Genomic DNA, 18,970 nt, shown 5'->3' on the forward strand with positions numbered 1-18,970 from the left:
GTAATGAATTTGTTAAGTACTAAAGTCACTGGCAACTGAAAATACACCATTTACAGAATCATCGTAGCCTGAAATGTTCTTCTCATCTCCACTTTGTTATAAGACATTTAGTGATGTGCGATATGTAAAACCATTGCAAGGGTTTATGATGGAACTTTATTATGCTTTTTGGTAAAAATTTATAGATGAATATCACTGACTGTTTGTGAAAAAGCAAGTGGCCCTGGCCATGAAAATCAGGATTGTTTCCTGGCTCCCAGGCCTGATCCACTGGCATTTTTTTCTTCCCTGTGGAGATCCAGCATCTGCTCAAAAATGGTTTATATACTATGGCCCATTGACAGCTTCTGGAATTTTTTGGTTGTGGGATGGTTATTCCCCCTTTCACCCGACTCCATTCCATAAAATACATTGTACCACTGCATTTTTAGGTAAGAGGTTGCTGTGATTTACCTTCATTGTATATGACTGTGTGTATGTAGGAAATATATTCTGTATTATTTTGAATGGAATTCGTACCACTAAAAGAAACCTACTGCAAGTGTGGTACTTGGGGATGAACAAATCTGAAAACGCTGAAAGAGACAGTGGCATCCTGAGTCTATTCTGGAGAGAGCAGAAATTTAATATAAACATCCAAAGATATTTTTGCATGTCAGCCAAGTCTGTAGTGGATGTTTTTGCTTGTTTGTTTGTTTTTCTTTGGAATTGCAAGAAGTAGAAATATTGGAATAGAAATATTCTGAGTAAAAGTGATGATCACAGAATCCCAGAATGCCGGGGAATAGAAGGGACCTGGAAAGCTCATCCAGTGCAATCCCCCCATGGAGCAGGAACACCCAGATGAGGTTACACAGGAAGGTGTCCAGGCGGGTTGGAATGTCTGCAGAGAAGGAGACTCCACAACCTCCCTGGGCAGCCTGGGCCAGGCTCTGCCACCCTCACCATGAAGAAGTTTCTTCCCATCTTTAAGTGGAACCTCCTGTGTTCCAGTTTGCACTCATTGCCCCTTGTCCTGTCACTGGTTGTCACCCAGAAGAGCCTGGCTCCATCCTCCTGACCCTCCCCCTTTCCATCTTGATCCCCATGAATGAGTCCCCCCTCAGTCTCCTCTTGTCCAGCTCCAGAGCCCCAGCTCCCTCAGCCTTTCCTCACACGGGAGATGCTCCACTCCCTTCAGCATCTTGGTGGCTGCGCTGGACTCTCTGCAGCAGTTCCCTGTCCTGCTGGAACTGAGGGGCCACAACTGGACACAAGATTCCAGGTGTGGTCTCCCCAGGGCAGAGCAGAGGGGCAGGAGAACCTCTCTGACCTACTGACCACCCCCTTCTAACCCACCCCAGGTACCATTGGCTTCCTGGCCACAAGGGCCCAGTGCTGGCTCATGGTCACCCTGCTGTCCCCAGGTCCCTTTCCCCTACACTGCTCTCCAACAGCTCGTTCCCCAACTTACACTGGAACCTGGGGTTGTTCCTGCCCAGATTCAAGACTCTACACTTGCCCTTGTTCTATTTCATTAAATTTCTCCCCGCCCAGCTCTCCAGCCTGTCCAGGTCTCTGATGGCAGCACAGCTTCCAGTGTCAGCCGCTCCTCCCAGCTTGGTGTCATCAGCAAACTTGCTGACAGTCACTCTATTCCCTCATCCAAGTCACTGATGAATATATTCAATAGTACTGGTCCCAGCACTGACCCCTGCGGCACTGCACTAGATACAGGCCTCAACTGGATTCCGCCCCATGATGCTACAATCTAGCTCGGTTTCCCTTTTTAAAAGCATTGCTGGGGCAAGTCAGCTTTTGGGTTCGTTTTTATTTCTCATTTGTTTTCAAATACTGTCCTATGACCCCCTCTGCTGCTACTCATATTTATTAGGATGTTTTTTAAAAGTGCTTGAGAAAGCTGGGGCAAGTGGGATTCTTACCTTACGTACCTTGTCTTGTTCAGTGTGGTGTGACCTTGTGACTTCAGTACCAGTTTTGTGTGTGACATACAATAAATCCATATTGTGAGTATTTTGTCTGACTGAGCTTCCTTTCCTCTTGGGGCTGTGCAGTTCGGCAGGAGCAGGAGCTACGGAACGGAGGGGCGGTGGATAAGAAACTCACCACTCTCGCCGACCTCTTCAGGCCTCCCATCGACCTGATGCACAAAGGCAGCTTTGAAACGGTGAGTTGGGGAATTTAGCCGGAGTTCCTCCTATGATGACTGCATGGGGTGTGCAAACCTTGTGCCAGGCTGCCGGTGTGTGTGTATCCATATGTTGGATGATCAGAAAGTTACAAAGGACCATATAGTGGTAAATATTTGATGGGCCGCATATGGAAATGTTGGTGACTTATTGAAGGACTTAACTGCTCGTATTTCAGTGTGGCAAATCACACTTGGTGAAAGACTTTGCTGCACAAAGGAAGCTTGTCAGAATGGGAAAATTGCATCCCTTGAAGTATCTCTGTGTGGCACGGTACAGAAAAGGCTGAAATAAGATTTATTTTGAGGGGTGAGCCAGAACTTCGCAAAGGGCTGGAGAGTTTGTGGCGCAGCCCTGTGAATAATCTCAGGCGGAGTTACGGTACCACGGCAAAGTGGTTTCTGGTTTTCTGACTTTATTCGAGATCTTGCTCCTCTGCGAAACCACAGCGGTTGCCTTTTGCATCTGGTAGTGATGGAAAACATATCCAAGAGATTATCTGCCTGAGGAGGGGACCGTTAGCCTTAAATACTTTCAGGTGTCACCTTTTCTGCCTGTGTGGATCTAGTCATACATTATGATATGGATCAGCGACTTAACTAATGATTAGAGAATATAGAAATTGGCATATATTTTTATTTTTTGAGTCTATAATTTTCAGTTATTCTTCAGAAGTCGCAGTTACTACTGAACTTCCACCTGCTCATCTTTAAGTACCTGAGATTGATGATGGTTATTCTATGGTGATTTCATGAGAATGCAAATTAATGATCAAATGGTGCAATACAGATTTTGCAAACAGTGCTGGAGATCTGGCTTGGTGAACTGAACACAAAGATTATTTCCATCCTTTGCACATTTGCCAACCACGAGAGCACTGCTGGGGAATTTTTAGAGAAGCGCTGTGTGCCTTTATTGAGTTTCCAGCTTTCGTCCTCTTGGCCTCAGCTCTCATTTTATGCTTCAAAAATCACTACGGGTCGCTTGGCTTGTCACTAATTCCTGTGTGCTGACAGCGCCCTCCGTATGTTTAACCAAACAGAATTCCAGGTTTGGCAGGGTGTTAACAGGGAGTTTCTGCATCCTCGGCGAGTGATTTGGTGTGATGAGAACAGGTGGAAGTAGTTGGTGTTGAGGCATCTCTGCCTTGTGTTGTGTGGTTTAGGATTGACTCCAGACGAGGTTGTGTCGCATCCTCCAGGCCCTTTGTGCAGAGCAAATGCGCGGTTAACGGTGATAATAAAGGGAATTGCCATGAAAATGGCCGGTGCTGCTCCAGACTGGAACACGTACAGTCCGCAAGTGCCCTGTGACCTTCACTGTGACACAGATGTGTGTCCATCGTTCCTCCTGCCTTGCTGAAAACTTTAGCAGTGGGGATTGTGGCAGCCACCACAGTCCAAAGTCCTTTCAGAGAGTGAAATAACTGATTGATAGATTTGATTGTCCTACCCAGTTTCCCCAAAAATAAGCCCTACCCCAAAAATAAGCCCTAGCATGATTTTTCAGGATTTTTGAGGATGCTTAAAATATAAGCTGTCCCGTCTCAACAGATGGGATGAGGGATGAGTTAACTCTGAATGCGACACGCGCCCTGACTCAACAGATGAGATCAGGTGTGAGTTAACTCCGGGTAATTCTGCGCGACAATGCGAAGTGAATGACAGACAATCACTCTGGGGGTCCAGTTATGAATTTACTAAAAGCACGTGGTGGAATACAAATTACAGCAGTCAGTGACTTGGCAAAAGTATGTCATAGTACCACAGAACTTATCAATACATTGACAGCAAAAGCCCTTCTAAAAATGGTGGATTGGCAACAATTAGTAACTGTAATGCAAAACTTAACAAGACTTTAGCAGCAGAACTTACAATGATATTACTTTATATGTTTAAGAAGAAGGAACAGAGAGAGAAGAGGACAACTAAGATATCAGAAAGAGAAAGGGAGAGAGAGGGAGAGTAAGATGTCACCACTCCACAGGTACATCGGTCCCACGACGACCTCTGGAGGGGAGAAAACGCGTTGAAGATTTACACGCTGCCAACCTGTATCATATGTGAGGTTGTTTTATAACCCAGTTCGTTTACATGCGAGATAGGAGAGGGCGGCTCATCTCCTCCCTCTGCTCGCTCTTCGTGCTCATTAGGAAGACTCTTCTGGGAATGGGTCTGGGGTCTTCAAACTAGGGGAAAGCTCATGGTATTGACCAGAAGTGAGTTGTCTTTTCCATCAGGGGTAGCTGTTGGTTTGTGGTTTCTTCTGGTAGTTGGTTGTCCTACAGATGGTTCATCTCTATCATCCGAATTAGGCCATGAGACCTTTTACAGCAACGCTGTTAATTGTCCTTATCTTCCAAGGTGTCTACCTCCATGGCCATAAAACTTCAGGAAAGATGAGGTGTCATCTATCTCTTCCTCCCAAAGTAACAAAAACCAGACGTTTAATGCATAACAAGGTCTTTGTTCTGCTAAGCATGGGGGGAGTGCTTCAAGATTTTAACATAAGCTCTACTCCAAAAATAATCCCTAGTTACAGTTCATTTTAAAAGTCCATTTAAATAGTGTCCAGGCAGCTATATATGTAAAAAAGTAAAATTAATTTGCACTAGAATGCAGCAGGACAGATGGACCCTTCAGCAAGAAAAACAGACAGCAGACAGTTGCGTTGCTGCTGCGCTACGAGCAGGCGACGTGGACAAGAGGTGCTGGCTTAAGGAAATGAGAAATTGAGGCCAATGGTTCTAAAGGGAGTCACAAGAAATTCACAATGGAATTCAGGGCTGGAGAGTTATGTTCAAGTTCCAGAATGTGATGATATGGCTGTATTTGAATAAATGTTGATTTCTTGTTCAAGAATAAATGCAGATTGTTGTTCACGGAAAAATAAGATATCCCCTTAAAATCAGCCCTAACGCATCTTTTGGAGCAAAAATTAATATACGACACTGTCTTATTTTCAGGGAAGCAGAGTAAAATCTCAAACAAACAGGGTGGGGGGAAGCAGTTTGTGTATATACCTTGTCCTGTTCTGTGCACTAACTCAAATGGAAAGACATGTACCCTTCTTGATATTCACCTGTTTGTGTTCTGGTGCAGTTCCTTGTCCCATGGGACCCCTTCATTTCAAACTGCTGCTCCTCAGCTTCATTGCCATAAAAATCTTCGGCTTTTCTGTTTGTTGGCCATTTTCCCTTTCCGTGGATCCAATGACCAGAGTCTCTCAAAATTCGTCTCTAGCAAGCTGCTATTAGCTTCTTCCTTCTCTGTGTGCTTAGATAAACATATATAAACGATATAATAAATCAGAGATGTTTGTCATGTTCAAAGTACCAAAGACTAAATACTGTCATTTTGATGCTCTTGTAGTTTAATCTAAGTGGGGTTTCTTATTATTATATAATGTTTGGAGAGATCTGCAAGAACATTCTGCCAGTGTTATGCCACGTACATGTATCATAGAATCATTTAGGATTTATGACTTTGTTCAAACTTAGCAAGAGTGGGGGCAACTGGTCTTAATAAGCTCGCTCATGTTTTCATGTATATTTGTTGTTCCTCTTTGGGTACTCCAAGGTTGATTTTCGTAGTAAGTAGATTTCGTTATCTTTGTCTTTCACCAAGAAACCTCATTTTTCTTCAGTTACAAAGGATTTTTGTTATCAGTAAGGTGCAAAAAGTTGCCGTTTCATTTTAACTCATAATACGAGGTTTTAAGTGCAGGTGAGAATTACCTTCCATTGGAGAGATGTTTCCAAGTGTTGAGCACCATGCATTTTATTTTGTACTTGCAATTGGTGACAGAGCAGCGTGCTCCACATACAGAACAACTCCTGATCGCCGTGCTCCTAAAGTTAAGCGTGTGATTAACTTCATTACACCGGAGCAATGTGCTGAAAAATACTTGATACAGAAAATCTGCAAATCTGATCCTGCGTTCTGAACACACAGCTGAGCCACGAGCTGTTAGTGACCTGGTGGAACGGTGCTACGTAAACCAGTGAGATGCTCACCTGAACCTTTTTCCTAATTAGAAAAGTTCAGAGAAACTTTCAGGGCTTAAAGACACAGTGTCACTAAAATGTCTGTGTTTGAGGAGCGTTATGTGATGGGGCTGTTAAGAGCCAGTTAAGATTGCACAAGACGTTTTGAACTGTCATTTCCTACCCGAAATACTGAGCTTTAATTTGTATTAAGCTTCAGAGTGGAATCTACTAGGGATAAATCAGTGAAGTCTAAGAAATACAAGGCATATTTGGTGTGTAATTTATTTAAAGAACACCATGGTTTTGTTCTAATGTCAAAGATTGCTTTTGAGAATTGCAGATGTTCATATCCCCAAATTGACTTAATTTTCAGTTCTTGTTTAGGGAGGAGATAGTTCTGGTGTGTGCAGTTCTGTGCTTGACACTCATTAGGATTTCAGTACTTCTGTGTATGTCATGTTGCGGAGTTTCAAGTCCGTCTATGTGAAGTTTACTCATTTTACAAGCTAAACCTTTGCCACCTGCTCCCTGCTTTACAACTGATATGATTGATTTCTCTTTGTACAAAGAGAGCGGCAATAGTTTGGAAGCTAATCTAGTCATTCACAGAATCCCAGAGTGTCAGGGGTTGGAAGGGACCTGGAAAGCTCATCCAGTGCAATCCCCCCATGGAGCAGGAACACCCAGATGAGGTTACACAGGAAGGTGTCCAGGCGGGTTGGAATGTCTGCAGAGAAGGAGACTCCACAACCCCCCTGGGCAGCCTGGGCCAGGCTCTGCCACCCTCACCCCGAAGAAGTTGCTTCTCATATTCAAGTGGAACCTCCTGTGTTCCAGTTTGCACCCATTGCCCCTTGTCCTGTCACTGGTTGTCACCAGAAGAGCCTGGCTCCATCCTCCTGGCCCTCCCCCTTTCCATCTTGATCCCCATGAATGAGTCCCCCCTCAGTCTCCTCTTGTCCAGCTCCAGAGCCCCAGCTCCCTCAGCCTTTCCTCACACGGGAGATGCTCCACTCCCTTCAGCATCTTGGTGGCTGCGCTGGACTCTCTCCAGCAGTTCCCTGTCCTGCTGGAACTGAGGGGCCACAACTGGACACAAGATTCCAGGTGTGTCCTCCCCAGGGCAGAGCAGAGGGGCAGGAGAACCTCTCTGACCTACTGACCACCCGCTTCTAACCCACCCCAGGTACCATTGGCCTTTCTGGCCACAAGGGCCCAGTGCTGGCTCATGGTCACCCTGCTGTCCCCAGGTCCCTTTCCCCTACACTGCTTTCCAACAGCTCATTCCCCAACTTACACTGGAACCTGGGGTTGTTCCTGCCCAGATACAAGACTCTACACTTGCCCCTGTTCTATTTCATTAAATTTCTCCCCGCCCAGCTCTCAGCCTGTCCAGGTCTCTGATGGCAGCACAGCTTCCAGTGTCAGCCGTTCCTCCCAGCTTGGTGTCATCAGCAAACTTGCTGATAGTGCACTCAAATAGTGCACCCATCTTTGCAAGAGGTGCTTCTGGCCTGGCCTGCAGATGCACCTTGGCCACAGGAGTGGATGGTTGATGGAAGTTTGTACGCCCTGGCCTGGGCAAGAAGTGTCAGTGTAGCTAAAATGGGATATTTCTTGTTAGATATCCCGTGCTCTGACTTGCTGTTGCCCGTTATCTTCCCAGCTGAATCATGTTGATCAGCATGTCTGGAGGGTCACAAGGTGCCAGCTCCACGTCCTTGGTTCTCTCTGCTGACTATGGGAGCAGCAAAGCTCCACAAAGCTGAGCAAGGAAGAACCACCACCACATCGATAAACAATACACGGTTCAGAGAAGTCAAACGAGAGGCAAACGTGTTATTTTAGTGGTGCAAGACCTAGAGGTTATCCCATGAGATCCAGTACTGAGTGTAAAACAAGACCTGTTTCACATACCGTCTAACCAGGAAAGGCTGAGGGAGCTGGGGCTCTGGAGCTGGAGAAGAGGAGACTGAGGGGTGACTCATTCCTGGGGATCAATATGGAAAGGGGGAGTGTCAGGAGGATGGAGCCAGGCTCTTCTGGGTGACAACCAGTGATAGGACAAGAGGCAATGGAGTGCAAACTGGAACACAGGAGGTTCTACTGAAAGAGGAGAAGAAACTTTTTCGGGGTGAGAGTGGCAGAGCCTGGCCCAGGCTGCCCAGGGGGGTTGTGGAGTCTCCTTCTCTGCAGACATTCCAACCCACCTGGACACCCTTCCAACCCCTGACACCTTGGGAACTGGTAACCAGGTTTCTGGTTTGGTGCTGTAAGTTGTCATAGTGCTGACAAATGTGAAGGGATAGAAAGGGTAAAGGTAAACTTGGGGCAGATTGATTTTGGTTTGTATCTGAGATCCACTACCTCTTTTCTTGGAAAGTTCTTGCTCTGCCGTAGGGTTTATACCTCGGAGGAGGAGAAACGGGACAGCTACTGTTGGAAACGGTGGATCTAAAGCCATCAGGCACAGCTTTTGGGATACACGAGCCAGCTCTTTTTGTCACTTTCTTTGTTTTTTTGTCACTTTACCAAAATGACCCACCAATATGATCTCCAAATCCGCAGCGATTCTTCCTGCCACACTTTTCTCCTTCCTCCCACCTCTGAAAAACCGCAGTAGCTGTGCAAGAGCCGAGCTGCGGGTGTGTGAGACGGCAGCAATTTCACCGTGTCCTTTTTCAATGGTCAATGTGTAGCCCTTTGTTTCTAGAAGGAAGTTTAAAGTAGTTTCGAAAGCTGTACCTGCTGCTATAGGTGAAAACTCCTCTTTGCAAATGCTCTGTGTAGATTTCCCTTTGACGTCCTTAGAATGGAGGAGAGGTAGAGCCAGCTTTTCACTAATGTTGAAAAGATATACAGAGTAAGTGTAGGAGAGTGCAATACGCTTTCCAGCTTTCTAGTTATGTATTTTTGGGTTTGTTCTTTTAATCCAGTGTGGATTACATTAGAACACAGGCAATCCAATTGACTCAGAAAACAAGGATTTTTGTTCCCTTTAAACTTGGGCGGTACCTCTAGGCCTCGTTTTAAACTGATTTCCTAGAATTAGTTCTCCAAATCCACAGTTAGCTCAAACCAGGTATTTTCAATAAAAGCATAATGCCTATATTTAAGACCCTTACCAGTTATTTAAGTGTCGTCTGCCCCACTTTTCTCTCCTGGTGAGCAAATACTGAATTCTGACACTATAGCATTAGTGGTGAGTGGTTAGTGCGAGGTCCCTTGGGAGAACAGGAAGACTATTCCATGCTTCTACATCCATATTTTTTTCCTTTTAGTAAAATAAAATTAGCTCTGCAGGTCGCTTGGCCACACAGTTCAATTTTGTTGACTGAGATTTTTTTACCTTGTGGAGTTAATAAGTGTGTGGGGTTCCCATGTCTGTCCATCACCCGTTGGACAGACTGACGGTTCTAAAGTGCACTGGCTAAAGTTCATTTTAAAATTAAAACAAAAAATTGGTTTGAGGAACAGAATATTGCCCAAAACAGCAACATCCTCCTAATTCCTTTGCTAAGTGCATTACCAACACACTTATCAATAAATACCTTTTGTTTCTTTTTTAAAAGGAAAGGGAGTTCATGTGCTAGTTCCAGTCTGTGCAGGCGGTGAGCACATTCCTGCTGTTGATATAGCCCTCTTTTTTCCAACAGGTATGACAGTTCAGCGATCAGAATTACATTCTTGATCAAACTCCTACCATTAATTGCAAGCGAGCAATCAGACAGTGCCAGCTTTGTGACTCAAAACCAGTAAGATTTCTTCCTGCCTTCCTCCCCACTCGCAGTCCGGATAACGAGCATCACGATAAGAAGGGGCGGCTCATTCGGCAGTTGCGCAGTGATAGAGTAACTCAAAACGCGGAGAGAAAAACACGCAGAGAGGGGGTCCTGTTGAATAATTATGTAACCTACCTAATTAGATGATCCACTGGTTTAGCTTTAGAACGAGCAGGTCTTTGTTGTCGGATCAGTTCGATTGACTACGCTCTTTCCCGAACAAATAACTTCATCCAGCGTCCCCGTGTCCCCATCCCCAAGTTGCTTTTCCCCACTCTGCGCTTGGCTCAGTTCGTCAGTGTGATTCTGTAATTAATTCAAACAGTCTCATTTAAAGCAGGTCTTTCAGCCCTGCCCTCTGGTTTTTGGATGCCTTTTCACTACCGCTGTCCATCTTTCTCCCTGCAAAGGGGTTTTGGTGAAAAACCCGACAGCGCTAGAAACCATCACTGATCGTTGGTTGTGTCTGGCGCCTCGGTTTTATCTAACGCAGCTCTCTCTCTGCTTCCAGGCCAAGGAGTGTGGTCAGATGCAGAACAAATGGCTCATGATAAACATTCAGAACGTGCAAGATTTTGCCTGTCAGTGTCTCAACCGCGATGTCTGGAGCAACGAAGCTGTGAAGAACATCATCCGCGAGCATTTCATTTTTTGGCAGGTGAGAATTTTCCTGGGGCCACGCAGGTAACTTGGTGTAGATGGGACAGCAAACATACCAGACTTTTAAAAATAAAATGGCACTGTTGTGAACTTGCAGAAAAGATAACAGTAGCTCATGGAGATGTAGTTTATGGATGTAAATGTAGTTCATGGATATGCATTTGAATGCACAAACTGCCTTTCATTTGTGCATTCTAGATGTTTCCTCATACCTCTAATACGTGGAGCATTAGGGACGTATTTTCAGCTTGTCAGAATTACCGACAGCTGCACATACTGTTTGTAGCGTCTACTGCGAAATAGAGGAAAAACTTTGTACGTCTTCAAGGTGCAGTTTGTTTGTGTTCCCTGTCTACCCAGTAATTTGCTTCCCCCGTGGTATTTTGTAGGTGTACCACGACAGCGAGGAGGGACAGAGATACATACAGTTCTATAAATTAGCCGATTTCCCTTACGTCTCCATCCTGGATCCCAGGACGGGTAAGATAAGTGACACTTGGTTACCTGCAGTTTAAATGTTCCAGGAGAAAGACTGACAGTTTTAGGCTAGAAAACCGTCTTCTGCAGTGTGTGTTATATTCAGCCGAATGATCCCGGTTACGTTGTTTTGCTCTCTGGGAGACCTTGTTGTCCCTGAAAAAGTGAAGTGGAATGTTTTGGAGGAACTAAGGGAATAAAACTCCCAGGGTTTGCTGGAATTTTGTGTATTGGGTGATTTTACTCATATAATTTAGAAAGTGAAAGTAGTACCACCTGGTGGTGAAGCTCTGAAGTTAATTTTTAAGTATCCTTTTAAAAGCTACTTGAAATCATATGATGAATAAACTACAATATTCATGTAAGTGTTACATGAATCTGCTTCATACTCCTTGCACAGTGGCTATGTGACACTCAGCGGTGACTTATTACATTGCATCTTCATTTTGAAATACTGTTCCGGCTTTGGTTTTCTTTTTTGTTTCAGCTACGTTAACCTGAACAGTCAAACTTCTACCTCCCCGCTCCAGCTCTTTTGAAATCGTTACCTTTTCTTTTGGATCCCAACACCCTTTCTTTTTTTATCATCATAAAACGCAACTGTATGAATAGTCTGGTCACCAACTTCTCAGGACTGAAGTAATCGTGTCTGGAATCAGAGCTGAGATTTCTTGCTATTTGACTTAATGAAACTGAAGTTAGGATTCTCCTCTTAGCACGTTACTTACGGAAGCAAATGCTTTTTGCCAAGATGTAAATGACAGTAGTTAAGAATGGACGAGTGTTTGCCCGCTAAGCTGCGATCTTGTACTGAAATGACGTTTTGTGACACCTTTTGTTCCCTAGGCCAGAAACTAGTGGAGTGGCACCAGCTGGACGTGACGTCTTTCTTGGATCAAGTGACCGGGTTCCTGAGTGAGCACGGACAGCTGGACGGCCATTCTACCAGCCCTCCCCAAAAATGCTCTCGTTCCGTAAGTACGGGGCCTTCTAGCAGGGCTGGAGTAAGCTGAAATAAAAACGCCAGCTTGTCTTTATCCAGCTGCACTGCTTCCCGTGCAGCACGATAAACAGAGTTAGTGCAAGAGCGTGCAAAAATACGGTGCGCCCGGGAATGTCGTCTCCTACAGTAACTAATATTTTTTGGTGCGGTTTGTGCTTTTGGCATTTGTTTTGGGTTTAGCAGTCACAGAACTGTGCAGGTGTGGGAGGAAAATCCATGTGAAACTCCACAGAATCCCAGAATGTCAAGGACTGGAAGGGACCTGGAAAGCTCATCCAGTGCAATCCCCCCATGGAGCAGGAACACCCAGCTGAGGTTACACAGGAAGGTGTCCAGGCGGGTTGGAATGTCTGCAGAGAAGGAGACTCCACAACCCCCCTGGGCAGCCTGGGCCAGGCTCTGCCACCCTCACCCCCAACAAGTTTCTTCTCCTATTTCAGTGGAACCTCCTGTGTTCCAGTTTGCACCCATTGCCCCTTGTCCTATCACTGGTTGTCACCCAGAAGAGCCTGGCTCCATCCTCCTGACACTCCCCCTTTCCATATTGATCCCCAGGAATGAGTCCCCCCTCAGTCTCCTCTTGTCCAGCTCCAGAGCCCCAGCTCCCTCAGCCTTTCCTCACACGGGAGATGCTCCACTCCCTTCAGCATCTTGGTGGCTGCGCTGGACTCTCTCCAGCAGTTCCCTGTCCTGCTGGAACTGAGGGGCCACAACTGGACACAAGATTCCAGGTGTGATCTCAAGGTCTTCTTCTTCCAAGGAGAAGACATTAAGTAGTCTTAGCATGAGTAGCTTCTGCCATTTGTTCCTGACAGGTTTAGTAGCTTCTCTTTGCAAGACTGATGTCCTCTTGATCTTTCATTATATATTTAAAAGCAATTTTGATGCATTTCTGTCTGTACTCGACAGGAGAGCCTCATCGATGCCAGCGAGGACAGCCAGTTGGAAGCTGCCATCAGAGCCTCGTTACAGGAGACGCATTTCGATTCCTCGCAGGCCAAGCAGGAGAGTCGGTCAGATGAGGAGTCAGAGTCGGAGCTTTTTTCCGGAAGTGAGGAGTTTATTTCGGTTTGCGGATCTGAGGAGGAGGAGGAATCGGAGGCTCCCGCCAAGTTGAGGAAATCTCCGCACAAGGACTTGGGGTACAAAAAGGAGGAGAACCGGCGGCCTCAGCCTGAGCCCCCGGCAAGGACTGACCCGGGGACGACTTCAAATCACAGAGTGCTGCCCTGCGGGGACGCGGGGATGCTGGAGGAGCTGACTGACAAGCCTGAAAGTACGTTTCAGGGCCTGGATGTGAATGGTAAGTTGCCCCTTCCTTTTTTTTTTAATAGCAGTCAGTGTTTTGCTCTATTTTCTCCTGAAAATCTTTATCCGCTGACAAGCGCGGTTTCTTCTCTTGTTTTGAAAAGCTAAATCTTCTCTCTTACTTGGTGCCAGATGTTAGAGGGATTCACCTTGCCGGCAGCACCATGTTCACAGAATCACAGGATATTAGGGGTTGGAAGGGACCTCTTTGCCGTAGCGATGCCACAAACTGCAGAGTCGTGTCAGGCGCTGAGCTTGAAGTCGCTTAGTTTGAGACCTTGTCCGTGAGTAGAGTACACATGGGTGTAACTCGGGTGCCTATGGCAGGTGTTCTACCCCCATGGTGGAGAGAAGCAGAGTAACACCAGCCCCACCTTGTGCTCCGTTAACTCGGCTGCCGGTTGTGTGGGAGTAATTCAGGGCTCTGCTTGCTGCAGAACGATGTTTAGATTTCTTAAAGAGAAGCGCGACTTAAAAGAGTTCGGTGGTGGGTTCACTCTGTTATTTACTGCATGGGGGAAATACACCAAGCCTGAAATACACCAGCTACCTGAAGGGCAGTTCTAGCCAGGTGGGGATTGGGCTCTTCTCCCAGGCAGTCAGCAATAGGACGAGGGGGCATGGGCTTCAACTCTGACAGGGGAAATTGAGGCTGGAGATTAGAAAGCAATTCTGTGCAGAGAGAGTGGTCAGGCATTGGAATGGCTGCCCAGGGAGGTGCTGGACTCACCGGCCCTGGAGGTTTTTAAACTGAGACTGGACATGGCACTTAGTGCCATGATCTAGTCAATGGACTGGAGTTGGACCAAGGGTTGGACTCGATGATCTCTGAGGTCTTTTCCAACCCAGTTGATTCTGTGATTCTGTGAAGCTGAATGCTGCTGAGCTTTTCTCCAGGAGCCTGATACCTGTTCACAAAGCAAACCTTCAGGCATCTTCCCTCCCTGATAACTGTTCACTCCAGAGTGTGTGTCTTGGTGCCCCAGACACAAACTTTTGGGTAAGGCCGCATCCATTGCGGTGCAAACGGTCAGGATTCCTCTTTCCCTGATAACCATTCGCTCTGGAGTCTGTATTTTAGTACTCCAGCAGCAAACTTTCAATTGAGGCCCGATAACCATATGCAGAGCAGAATTTCAGGAGACAAAATTCTCAGACAATAAAAAATTTAATGGAAAAGAATAGCAGAAGGGCTAGCTCAAGCTGAGCACCTGCGCAGAGGTCCGCCTGAGCATAGAAAACTACAGACTTTTATATCTTTACAGACCATTCACTCCAAGATCCAGTCCAATAGCAAAATTTCACCACCAGGTCCTTTGCTCCCCGTTGGACCCTTTTTCCCTGACTCCACGTGGCCCTTTGTTTTGTGCAGTTTGTGCAGTCCATACCCGTTTTGTCTGGATAAATCCTTTCTTAGCAAAGTGCAAAATAGGCCTTGCTCTGCAGATGTCTGTGATGTCTCTGTGTTGGCCTTGGATCATTGTTTACCCAGTCAGTTCCGTTTTTCCCAGCAAAACACAAGCTGCACTTTATCTTGCAGGCGTTTAGCGTAGTCTGCAGTTGCTTTTGGTAAATACGAGCTTAAATTTTTAGTAAATCTAGTCTACTAAGTAACATGAATCAAAGAGTATATTAAAAATCATACAACCTCATATCTCTAAATAGTCTGTTGCATTTGGTGTGCATCTACTTAAGCTAAATGATTAATATTGGGCTCATGCACTGACCTGTCTCAAAGCAGGGGTAGCACAGTGGGCTTTTCTCTGGGAACACTGACCCGTTTCAGTCTTAATTCTTGAAACAGTCCTCAGTTTGATGTGTGTATTTCAAACACGTGTGGTAGAAGGATGTTGTCCGAGACTGGAACCCCGTGTTTGTCTCCAGTGCCTAACCCTGCTGCGCTGTGCAGGAAAACCTGCGCCTAAAAGCTACGGGAAAGCTCAACTGCTTGTTAACTTGTAGTAACTTCCTTTGTGCGTAGGACCAAAGGCACAGCTGATGCTCCGGTATCCAGATGGAAAGAGGGAACAAATTTCACTGCCCGAACAAGCTAAGCTTCTGGTGAGTGGCATTAATCGGGACCCTTTGAGTAGGGGAGAGCTGAAACCAGAGATTTTTTTCGTGTGGTGGCACCACTGAAATGGGATCTAGTACAAGTGGGATGTGTCACTCACACTGTCATTTGTTGTGTTTTTTCTGTGTTGTTCCTCTCCTCCCATCAACAGATCCTGTTGACTGTGCACATTTCCATTGCCCCTTGGGTTGCCTGTACGCTGCAGTGTCCTTCTCAGTCCCAAACCTCCTCGTTTCCTTTCTAAAATGACTAAATGACTTTTGCATTGATCATTAAAGTACCATAAAATACTCAGCCCACGCATTTGTGTGTTTTATTTTTTGTCCCAAATGGAAAAGTTCAGTCATTGCCTATGGTCAAACAGCAGTAAAATCAAAGGCAAAACTCTTCATTGTTGTTCTGCATCTTTTTCACTGTACTTCCATGCTGCCTTCTGGATGTGGATGGCAGCGCAGACTTTGATGAAAGTTCTCCCAAACCGAATTTGTTAAAATATAATTTAGTTACTGTGCTTGAGGTGCTTTCACAACCTTGGAGAGGCTGATGTGGAGGGCGTTTCCGTCGAAACGTTGGAGGTGCTTATCAGCGTGTAAAGAGGTGGCTGTATTCCCGTTAGCCATGAGTTTTCATGACGCAGTGGCCAGTTAAACTCACTTTAATGTAATCGACCCAATCGCTCCCTATCGGAGCCTTAGGGAAGGCACAAGCACACCTCTTGAGAGGGATCCCCTGCAGATTTAGAATAGAAGTGCCAAATCTCTTGCAGAAAACGAGACTGTCACCAAGTGTGCAGCACTCCGGACGTGTGCGGTGTCTCAAGTTTATGTTCTCATCCCTAACTCTTTTGCTTGAAAATAAAAGGCGGAAAAAATAAGTTACCTTTGTGCTGTCAGCTCTCAAAACCAAGTGTAAGGTTGTAGGTGGAGTCCTGGGCTGAAATGTAGAAAACAACTAAACCTGTCTTATCAGCTTTACTTCCAGGCCTTTGTTCTTGCTTTGTCATAGCAGTGATCGGTCTCTATACTCTTTTATGTCTTAACTGCTTTTTGAAAGCAGTCTGTTAAATCAAGTCGGGTGTATTGTTAAGCATGTAGCACTTCTTAAACTTTATTTGGATGATTCATAGGTGTAATATTGATGTATTTTGATAATCCTGGCTTGTGGTTTGACTGCTTTTGTGGGCTGCGGTAGTTCCAGGCAGTTAATCTCAGCGTGTGATTCCTGTGCCGTACAGTCAGCAGAGGAACTTCGGTGAGTCAAGGTTTATGGATAAAGATACCTTTTTATCGCAGAGCTGAACAGGCGGCTTTTGTGCACACATCATATGATCTTTTAAAGCCATTTCAGTCGGATCAAGATTGAGTCTCGGATGTCTCTTTGCGAGCATCGTTTCCATGCTGATTTTTTTCCAGGCCTTTGTTGCTTCCGTTGTAAAGCTGCCCAGAACTAGAAAGAGAAATTGTTTAAGGAGAGAGTTGTACTTTAGAAGTTTTAAGTGTTGGTCTCCCAACAGCACTGGCTGTGTTTTAAAACCTTTTATTTCAAATTGTTGCATTGTTACTGATCAAGAGTGGCTTCTTTGTATGCCGTTATCTCCAGGATATGCTTACGCTTCCAATATTACCACAACCCTTTGTCTCCCAGGCAAAGAAATGAAAAAAAAAAAAGACAATCCTGCTTTTTTGTAGAAGCAATTGCTAATTGTGTGCAATTAAGTTCAGCAGCTCAGACCTTTCTCTGCATCACTGACTGGTTACCTGAATAATTCATTGTCTACCAGGTGTTGTAAGGTGTGCAGGAAAGATTGGCCTTTAAATAGGGCAGTGTGGGCAGTGCAATTTTAAATACAGTGGTTTGTAAGGGAATTTTGATCTTCCTTGTTGCCTGGAAAAGAAGTCAAACCCACTTTTTAGACACATGTGTTGTAACCTGCAAAGAACAGGCTGGGTAAAAGAGGAGGTGGAGGCAACAGTCTCCTCATACCAAAGGTTTGTGTGTGGATTTGGATGAGTTCAGAAGAAATCTCTGTGCAGGTATTTCCCTGGTTGTTCTGCAGGCATCACATCTTGGAAAAGTCCAGGTTGAAAGGGATCCCTGGAGATCATCTGCTCTTAACACTCTGTTAAAGCGGAGCTGCAGATGAGCTTATCCAGGGCCTGCCCAAGCTGAGCTGCGAGTGCTTCCAGCAAGGGACATTCCACCGCTTCTCTGGCCAACTTTCTCCAAAGTTTAATTTCCCTCACATTAGATAATTCCTTCCTTATATCCAGATGAAATTTCCCCTGGAAATTGTGTGCATTAGCTCTCATCACTGTGCATCTTTGTGAAAGAAATGCCGTCATCTGGCCCCAAGTAAGTGGCCAGGGGGAGCTGGTGGAACCACAGAGTCATTTTGTTTGGAAAAGACCCTCAAGATCATCGAGTCCAACCGTTCCCCGACCCCTGGCACTGCCCCATGTCCTGAGAACCTCATGTCCGTCTGTCCAACCCTCCAGGGATGGTGACTCCAGCACTGCCCTGGGCAGCCTGTTCCAATGCCCCACAGCCCTTTGGGGAAGAAATTGTTCCCCACATCCAGCCTCAACCTCCCCTGGTGCAACTTGAGGCCGTTTAGACACTTGATACTGCAAGCTTATCTCTTTACACTTAATTTCCTGGCATAAGTTGGCCACCAAATCTATGTGAACAGTATTTTTGGGACCCTCTTATTTTTTCATACTTGCCGTTTTATTACATAATAATTGTCTTTTCCGCCCCACTCTTTAAAAAGCCACTTTTCATTCTGCCCGCGTGTTGCTCTGTAGCTGTATCCCCCACTCTTCTGCCGATCTGTGTTTCTCTGTTTCTATTTTACGCTCTCATCTGCTGTGTTTCCTAATGAACTTGGGAAAACTCTCTTATCGCAGGGTGGATCCATCTCATCCTGCTACATCTGCTTGTTGGGTTGTGAGGGTGACCTCCCTTCATCCCAATGCCCTCTGTATCCTGCTCCAATCGCTGGTGTAGACAGAGAAGTCAATTAATCAATAAGAGCTTAAAAAGAACCCAAATAAACCATAAAAAAAACCCAACCCAAACAACCCCAAAACCTTATGCTGCATTAATTTTTGTCAATGCTACCTCACAGAAATGCTTCTTTGGTGGCTTTTAGGTTTAGTGTCGGGGTAATGTCTGATAAACAAGCTTCTGTTTTGGGGCACTTGAGGATGTTTCTTATTTGCAAATCTTGTTTTGCTGTGACTTGAATGTGTGCTGTGGAATCCAGCTTGCTTGAATTAATGTGGTTTTGTGCATGTCTTCCTTCTGTATAAAGAATCAGTTAGGTACGGGATCACTTAGTCATTATTTTTTATGATTATTCATACCACACGTGGGCCAAAATAGATATTGAAGAGGAAGAGGGTCTATGCTGTATGCAAAATTTCAATGACAAACGTCATTTTTTAAAGGAAAATGGGGTATTTTTTCGCATTCTTTTGCATTGTTTTG

At 45.4% G+C, this 18,970-nt stretch overlaps 1 protein-coding gene across 7 annotated transcripts in view; it reads left to right on the plus strand.

Moving 5' to 3' along the window:
- Window positions 1-18,970, plus strand: part of UBXN7 (UBX domain protein 7) — a 34,878-nt gene that overhangs the window by 10,231 nt on the left and 5,677 nt on the right. For all 7 annotated transcript variants that reach the window (XM_082056933.1, XM_082056937.1, XM_082056936.1 and 4 more), the window contains exons 5-10: window positions 2,055-2,167; window positions 10,471-10,617; window positions 11,009-11,099; window positions 11,943-12,070; window positions 13,009-13,402; window positions 15,389-15,468. In XM_082056933.1, the coding sequence (XP_081913059.1) occupies window positions 2,055-2,167; window positions 10,471-10,617; window positions 11,009-11,099; window positions 11,943-12,070; window positions 13,009-13,402; window positions 15,389-15,468 (953 nt within the window). The remainder of the gene's footprint in view (window positions 1-2,054; window positions 2,168-10,470; window positions 10,618-11,008; window positions 11,100-11,942; window positions 12,071-13,008; window positions 13,403-15,388; window positions 15,469-18,970) is intronic.

Source organism: Streptopelia decaocto, assembly GCF_964273445.1.
Source record: "Streptopelia decaocto genome assembly, chromosome: 6".
NCBI lineage: Eukaryota > Metazoa > Chordata > Aves > Columbiformes > Columbidae > Streptopelia > Streptopelia decaocto.